Raw genomic sequence first — 8,388 nt, forward strand, 5'->3', positions numbered from 1 at the left:
TCCTTTGTCTCCTTCAGTCTCTGCCGAAACCCCTGCACATCTGAGCTGCAAACAAAACCACTCTTGCATCTGTTCGCATGAAGTATTTACAGTGTTTCGTGTAAGTCAATTGGATGGCGGGAAAAAAAAGCCATTGGCTCCGTTTTATTTAACATAGACTTCACTGGGCTCGCTTTTTGGTGGAAGCTTTATTTGCACTAAATGAATAATCTTAATTGCATCACTTTTGAATTAAAAATCAATGTTAATCAAGTTGGAAGTAGTAAATATCAGTTTTCATTGTGCCCGCGTAGAGGTTATTTTTCTTGTTTTGCAAATAAAAATACAAGTCAAATAACTTTAAAAGGGCATTATGTTCTGCTACAAATACAATTGAAACGGATTGTTTAGGAGCGGATCAGAAATGGTACAGAATTTTGCACTTAATTTCCTCAGTTATCATTTACAATAAGAACCTCTTGGCTTGACAGCCAAGTCTAAACAGTAGTAAATTAGTACAAATTTATACTGATTTTACTCTAATAATCGTAATAAAAGCTTATAGATTTGGCACTAATTACATAAATGCCTAATGATCTTGAAAATTACTCTGGTTAGAAATATATTACTAATCTAAACTTTGTTGTTGGCTGGCTTTGAAAAATCAGAACATTAGAAATGGTTCGCTTCACTTCTGCAAAGCACTTTAAATTGTTCAAGTAGTTTAATATATTCAAGAGGAAAATAAAAAGCATTTAACTTTATTTACTGTTTTAAGTTGAGTTTGTAGGCTAGCCGAACTTGGAAATTTTACCCGAAAAATAGGGCTTACGGGCGTTCAAATCCCGGGCAAGGAGGCAGGGCGGCCGGGACGCATGGTCCTGGGGCTCCCTTGCCCCTCGTTGCGCTCTGCCTCGGCACCGAGCGGGCAGCCCCGGGGGCCGGGCGAGCCTGTGCAGCACGGCCCGCTGCGGGAACTCGGGCAAGGTACTCTTTCCTGGACGCCCCGCAGCCGTCGGGGCTCGTGTGGGTGAAAGCCTGGCTGCAGTTTCCCCTGCCGCTCCCGCTCCCGGTTCCCGGGACTGCTGGCCAGCGGGGCCGGCGCTGCCCGACCCCGCTCCACCCGTCTGCCCCGCTCGCAGCCCTCAGTGGGCTCTGAGCTTGCGAGACCCTCGGGAGACTGATCGGTGAGAGGCTGCGCTCCGAGGAGGCATTAAAAGCGATAAAAGCCGGTAAACCAGGGGCGGCCCGGAGCGGAGGAGTGTGGCAAATGTGCGTTTGGAAGAGAAGGAGAGAAGGCGAAGGCGGGCGGGCAAGGCGGCGGAGCGGGGTAAGGGAGCGCGGGCGCGGCGCGGGCCGGGCCGGCCGGGGCGGCGGGAGGCCTGGGCGGCGGCAGCGGGCGGGCGGCGGGCGGGCGGAGCGGGGCGCTCCGGGCGCTGACATTTGCAGGCTGCCCTCCTGATTGGTCCCCGCGCCGAGCTGCTCACGGGTTCATTGAAGTGTTAAGCACCTCCCCGTCTCTCTAAAGGACATTATAATGCAAGAGACCCCCTTTTTAACCACACACCGAATTTTCTTTCATTTAGACGATCTATATATATATATATCTATATATATATATCTCATATCTTATATCTATTTTAAATAACTTAAGGCCGCTAAAATTTGGGGGGGAACAGCCTTCGCCCTGGAGCGGTGCGCGATGCTGTCTCACGCCGACCTCCTGGACGCCCGTCTCGGTGAGTTTCCCCCGGCACCCCCCCGCCCTACGGCGGCTGCACCGGCTGCGGCGGCGAGCGGGGAGGAAGCCGGGGCAGGAAATTGACAATTTGTTCCTTATTTTACCTTAATGCGTTCTAAATGGGCTAATTCCTTTAAAAGTAATTGTACTGTATTAAAGTTTAATTTGATTTAACATAAAAAAGAAGAGAGTGCGACCTACGGTGTATGTAGATCTACAGCGAGTTGTGGATCATTTAATTTTTCTCTCCCCAGTTTTTATATACATACCTACACATTATTATTATTATTATTATTATTATTATTTTAGGACAGATGAGCTCGATGGTGTTTACGGAGTTCTGTGTGGCCTTTTCTTGCTCACCCGTTTGCTTTTCTCCCTCCTTTTCCTTAAAAAAAAAAAAAAAAAAAAAAAAAAAAAAAAAAAAAAGAAAGAAAGAAAAAGAAAAGGGAGAAATATCTGTATCTATCTATTTATTATTCATGACTTTGTTTAGAGAAGCGGCAGGAGGAGAGGGGAAAGATCGGCCAGACTGACCGAGGTCCCCGCGCATCTGGCGGGGAGGTAACGCTCCCGGCAACAGGGCGGCTCGAGCCTTATTTCTTTCTCTCCGTCTCTTTCTCTTACCAGCTCCGCTGGAAAACCCAAGTTGAACCCGTGAAAACTTGCTCTCCTCCTCTTCCCTTCCCTTGGTCTTGCAAGGGAAGGCCGGGCAGGGAACTGGTTATTTCAGCAGGAAGAGGAGCTGCTCGATGTAAAGTTTTCTTCCCGCCGCCCGGGTCGCGCCGGGCTAGGGTTGTCTGCGTGTCGTGGAGCCGAGCAGGGCTGCGGGTCTGGCGGGCGGCCGGCCGGGGACGGCGGGGGGAGGCTGTGGCGGTGCTTGGATGTCTCTCTCCAGTTCAGTGCGCTGGAGAGGGACTCTGATGGATCTGTGCTCAGCCGCAGCCGAGTGACTGCCGCCCCTTTGCTTCCGCAGGGATGAAAGACGCGGCCGAGCTGCTGGGACACCGGGAGGCAGTCAAGTGTCGGCTGGGCGTCGGGGGCTCGGATCCGGGGGGACACCCGGGAGACATGGCTCCCAACTCGGACACGGTGGAAGGGACCACCCTGCTGCCGGGAGAGGACATCACCACGGTGGGATCCAACCCCAGCTCTCTAGCCGTCAGCGCCAAAGACGCTGACAAGCAGCAAGGCCAGCAGGGTGGCCAGAACTCCAGCCAGGCCGGGCAGCAGCAGGGTCAGCAGAAGCAGAAGCGGCACCGCACTCGCTTCACGCCGGCGCAGCTCAACGAGCTGGAGAGGAGCTTCGCCAAGACTCACTACCCGGACATCTTCATGCGGGAGGAGCTGGCCCTGCGCATCGGTCTCACCGAGTCCCGGGTGCAGGTAGGAAAAGCCGCCCCCGCGCAGTTCCTGCCGCCCTTCCCCAGTCTCATGGACGGCTGCACGGCCGGCCGGCGGCGAGGACAGGCACAACGGGGAGCGGGGTGGGTGCCCCAAACCTCAGCCCGACGGCGGGGTAAATAACCCACCCCTGAGTGCAACAGTTTGGTCAGAAAGCCTTGAAATCAGACATGCGTCGCTCCCCTTTCCGTAGAAGCGTCACCTTGGGGTGTCCCCTTTTCCTCTATCCTACCCACCTGCAGCGCGGTGGTCCCGAGCGGGGCGTGGGCTGACCTTCCCTCAGCCCACGGCCCCACCCGCGGCTGGAGGGAGTCCGGGGAGGGACAGCCCGAGAAGAACGGTCTCAGTCCCCGCAATAGCCCGGCGCTAAGAGTCGAGCCGGACCTGCCGGGAATGACTCCTTTTGCCCCGGAGCGGAGTCCGGTGGCGGCGCGGGGCCGCTGTCCAGGGTGCTGATGGCCACACGGCCGCGGCAGCGCCGGGCAGGGGCGTCCGCCAAAGCCCACCGCCCTGAGAGCCGAGGTGGGGTGCGAGGGAAGGCATACCGGCTCGTAAAAAGGCACTTCGATAAAAGCCAGTTGTGTTTGGACTCGGACTTTCCCCATACTGGCTTTTATAATGTCTGGGAATGGCGGGGGAAGTGAGTAATTTCATCAGCTAGGGCGCACTTTGTTCTCTAAAATACGTATATATACACACATAGACATATATATATATGCACACCGGACAGTAGGAAACTATTTAGACAAATAAATGTAAACGAAATTTGGTAAAGGGGGAGAAGGTGCAAAGCGCTAGACTGCTCAGACGCAGCTTTTTTGTGCATAAGGTTATTGTAGCGACTTTCTAGGCGAGTCCATGCCGAGGAATGACAGGCTGCACAATAGAGGCACTTGTGGGATGCGCACCCCGGCTCAGCACAGTGCACCGGGGCTGCTGCTGCTGAAGCACTTCAGCGCAGTCACAAAATCCCTATCGGCAAGCACAGCTAAAATCCTCAGCTAAATAAAGACACGTGAAGAGAAATCCCTAAATGAACATTTTATGAAAGAAAACAGATTCCGTTCTTGAATGTGACAGAAAAAGCACGTCTGTTTTTAAAAAGTAAAACAATTTGACTCAGCCTACACAGAACTATAATTAGTTTAAATTAAAAAAGAAATTAGATTCACAAATAAAATATAATTGGACAACTGACTCTATGAAAAAAAGAAAACGAGGTCTATTAAACTTTATTGGGTTTCCCAAAGGTTAATGATACCAATTTCAATATTAGGAGTGTGGTAAATGAAGTAAAATATAAAATGGAAATAGTTATTTTCTAACAGCACATCAAAGAAATTCGTAGAAAGAAAGACAAAGTGTTTTAATGGCCTTGGCATAATCTTAAACCAATGCTAATAGCTCGCGACTGCTGATAAAAACAGTTTAATAGAGTGTCAATTTAAATTTTTTTTTTACAATAATGTTCTGTAATTTAAAAAGTAATCAGATCAACATAACCTTCTTAATTAACACTTCAAAATGATTAACATTATGTAATCTAAGGCAAAAAAAAATTTAATATATTTACTTCATAATCCGATGTATCACTAGTCCTTGATCAAATTTAAATTAAATAATAATTAGTTTATGTTCTTATACGAGTACTTTAGAGTTTTCTTTATAGTTAACAGATAGCCTACACATTCCTTTAAGTACGTGGGCTCCGCACTGATTAGGAATGCTCCAAATGCTTAATTTATAGCGGCTGTATATGTTTTTAAGGGTTTTAGATGCTAGGATAAATCACCACTTTCCTCATTTTAGATCTGTATTTAATGTATATGATACATTTAAATAATTATTAAACTGGCTGATGCTTAAACGAGAGTCCAATTCCACATCTGATATTGCTCTGCTTTTCAAGCTGCTGTAATAAAACCATTCTTTTTATAGCATGCCATTATTAGAAACCAATTTCAGAATTATTTATAACCTGGAATGGCTTATTAAGCAGCAATGCGAGAATCATGCAAATTACGCGATCAAATGCAATATAATAAGCATAATCATTAGTCTCTAGCACGGATTAATTAACTTTCAATATTTTATTTACATAAAAACTAAATCAGTGAAATAACTTCTGCACAGTCAGGCTTGCCTTCCAATATTTTATATGAACAAAAATAATGTGCTGTAATTCCATTGACCGTGTCCCCCACAATGGTCCCGTCACCTGCCACATCTTAATAGGGGACAAGCTGAGAGTATTTTCTAGTTTTCTAATGGAATGAGAAATTGCATTTTCTTCCTCTCCCAGCACTATTAAAGTGTAATGAATTCGGCCCAGAGTTCACGGCTGGCTGATCGAAATGAACCTGAGATCTGAGCTTTAATACAGCTCTCCAGATTTCCTACCAAATCTTCACATTAATCATCTGCTGGATTCCAATGAGATCTTCATAAAGCTTTGGCTTCTTAAAAGAAAAAAAAAAAAAAGAAATAAAAAGAAAAAAAAAGACATAAAAAGAACATTTAAAAAAAAGAAGAAGAAAAACAAAAGTGATATTGTCTCCCTTTCTATCGCTTTCACTCTCTCTCACCCGTTTATAGCTGGGGAATTAAATGGGCTATATATTTTAAAATACATTTACAGTATGTCTATATTACTGTAACAGCAGATATCATCAAGGTAGGTTTTTAGATTCCAACCTCCATTAGATTCTCACTGTTGTATTAATAATTTTCAGAGGCTAGTTGCATTTTAAAAGGAGTTCAAAGTTTCCAAATGCTCATGGTTAATATATTTCTAGAGTTGTCATGTGTGCATTTTCAAAATCTCCCCCAGGTTTTCTTTGCATTTTAATCTGTCATGCACCAGTTTTCAACTGGAAACATTCACATTTTAAAAGCATATGCAGTGTAGCTATGAACTTAGGCGATCAGACCTGATGGAGATTCTTTACACCATCAACAAACCATGAAACATAAAAAGATTTTGTAGCCGCAATTTGACTATTAACCCTAAAACATAATTGAACGCGATTTTTCGATTATTCATATAATATTTAGCTCCCTCACGGCCGTTCATTCCTGCTAACTGGCGTCCGCCTTTCTCAGTCCGCCCGTGGAGCCTGAGAGGGTGGAATCCGGCAGGATGGGGCACTGCGCTCCCTCGGACTCCAGGTGGACGCGCTCTCTCCCGGCTCACGACTCGGTTGCTTTCGGCCGCGGTGCGGGGAGACCCACCAAACCATCCCTGCCACGGTGCCACCACGAGCACCCACTCACCTAAACCACCTCTGCCTTTGTTATTATAGGTTTGGGTTTATGTTTTTGGGGTTTTTTTTAAACCCAAATGCGGGCGGTTTGGTGCGAGCGAGGGTTTCCTGGCCGGGCCCGGGGCAGGGCTTTCCGCCGGCCGCGCTCCGAAGGCGGCTCGGGAGGGCGTCCACGCAAGGCCCAGAGCCGTAGACTGGTTGGGTTTTGTTTTGTTTTGGTTTTGGTTTTTTTTTGTTTTGTTTTTTTTTTTTTTTTTTTCGCCGTGGGCAGGCCAGGTTCCTCTCCTGGAGTCTCCTGCCCAGGACGGAGAAATCGATCGCTTTCGTTATAAAAAGTTCCAGCGGTTTCGTTAACCTGTGATGGGGACGCGCGTGGAGCTGTAGGCGTGCAGAGCGACCGTGGCCGGCGGAGCTAGGCTGAGGGGGCGGCGGGAGCCGGGGCGGGGGTCCCGGCTGCGGGGGGTGGTGGTGGCTAACGGAGCGTGTCGCTGCCCGCAGGTCTGGTTCCAGAACCGCCGCGCCAAGTGGAAGAAGCGCAAGAAGACCACGAACGTGTTCCGCGCCCCGGGCACGCTGCTGCCGACGCCGGGGCTGCCGCAGTTCCCCTCGGCCGCTGCCGCCGCCGCCGCCGCCATGGGGGACAGCCTGTGCTCCTTCCACGCCAACGACACGCGCTGGGCCGCCGCCGCCATGCCCGGCGTGTCGCAGCTGCCGCTGCCGCCGGCGCTGGGACGGCAGCAAGCCATGGCGCAGTCCCTGTCCCAGTGCAGCCTGGCGGCCGGCCCGCCGCCCAACTCCATGGGCCTCTCCAACAGCCTGGCGGGCTCCAACGGCGCCGGGCTGCAGTCCCACCTCTACCAGCCCGCCTTCCCCGGCATGGTGCCCGCCTCCCTGCCCGGCCCCAGCAACGTGACGGGCTCTCCCCAGCTCTGCAGCTCCCCGGACAGCAGCGACGTGTGGCGGGGAACCAGCATCGCCTCCCTCCGCCGCAAAGCACTAGAGCACACAGTCTCCATGAGTTTCACCTAATGGCCGGCGCCTCGCCCCGCGCCACCCCTGCCCCCGCCGCCGCCGCCTCGCCCCGCGCCCCCGCCTCGCCCCGCGCCCCCGCCTTCCCCCACCCGACTTACCAGGGAGTCGACTCAGGATCTGAAATCAGACACCAACAGACTGGTTTGTGGGCCGAGAAACACCCCCGACCCTCCCCAAGCCCCCTGTGCCCCCGCGCATCACCCGCGCCCCCCTGCGCCCCGAGCCCCGCTCGGCCTCTCTCCGTCGCCACGACCCGGCACTCCCGCCGCCCGCCCGGCTTTGGCTTTGCAAAGAAATGCATTTTTGTTTCTGTTTTAATGATTTTTATGGTTTATTTAGGAGCGGCGACCTGCCGCCGGCTCCTTCCGCTGCGAGGGCGCCGTCGGGGGACGGCCGGGTTCGCGAAAAGGCACGGAGAGACCCCAGAGAGAATCAAATCCATTTTGATTAAGCATTAATGAGCGACAGCGAATGTGATGGGGTAAAAAAGAAAAAAAAATTAAAGCTTCTTTTTGTAAAAAACAAAGGGGATAAAAGGGGGAAGAAAAAAGCGCGCAAGAGCGCTTCCCTTTTTCGGATCTTTGATTTCGTGACAGTTGAGTTGCCGATCCTCCCTACCTTTATTTACGCATTTATTTACGTTCCTGCTGCTATTGTCCCTCCGCAGCGCCGGCGGAGGCGCCGCCGCGCCCCCCGCCCCGCCTGGCCTGGCTCGGCCCGGCCCGGCTCGGCCCCGCGGCCCGCCCGCCTGCATGTGCCGGTCACCCCGCCGCAGGGCAGGGCCACTGGAGGAATGAACAAACGATGTGAAATAGGATGTTTTGTGTAGATAAAGCATTCTTGTTACATACTGGTCGATTCGTGATATGTTTTAACTTATTGTCTGTGCTTATTTATTGAACTTTGGGTTACTTAATAAATGTTTGAGCTAATATAAAGCATATTACTTGACTTTTCCGGACACGTTTA

General features: G+C 50.5%; 1 protein-coding gene across 1 annotated transcript; it reads left to right on the forward strand.

Annotated features, from left to right (window-relative positions):
* The first annotated feature begins 1,681 nt into the window (after nt 1-1,681).
* On the forward strand, nt 1,682-7,416 carry OTP (orthopedia homeobox). The gene is made up of 3 exons (XM_063180428.1): nt 1,682-1,718; nt 2,697-3,106; nt 6,886-7,416. Exons 1-3 carry the CDS (start codon nt 1,682-1,684, stop codon nt 7,414-7,416), a joined length of 978 nt encoding a protein of 325 aa, XP_063036498.1.
* The last annotated feature ends 972 nt before the right edge of the window (nt 7,417-8,388 follow it).

The sequence above is a fragment of the Melospiza melodia genome, chromosome Z (assembly GCF_035770615.1).
Source record: "Melospiza melodia melodia isolate bMelMel2 chromosome Z, bMelMel2.pri, whole genome shotgun sequence".
NCBI classification, from domain to species: domain Eukaryota; kingdom Metazoa; phylum Chordata; class Aves; order Passeriformes; family Passerellidae; genus Melospiza; species Melospiza melodia.

Bases quoted from the DNA above. Each gene is read 5' to 3' on its own strand.
- OTP (XM_063180428.1), top strand. From the start codon at position 1,682: ATGCTGTCTCACGCCGACCTCCTGGACGCCCGTCTCG. The intron at 1,719-2,696 runs GTGAGTTTCCCC...TTGCTTCCGCAG, and splicing joins CCTCCTGGACGCCCGTCTCG to GGATGAAAGACGCGGCCGAG. The intron at 3,107-6,885 runs GTAGGAAAAGCC...CGCTGCCCGCAG, and splicing joins TCACCGAGTCCCGGGTGCAG to GTCTGGTTCCAGAACCGCCG.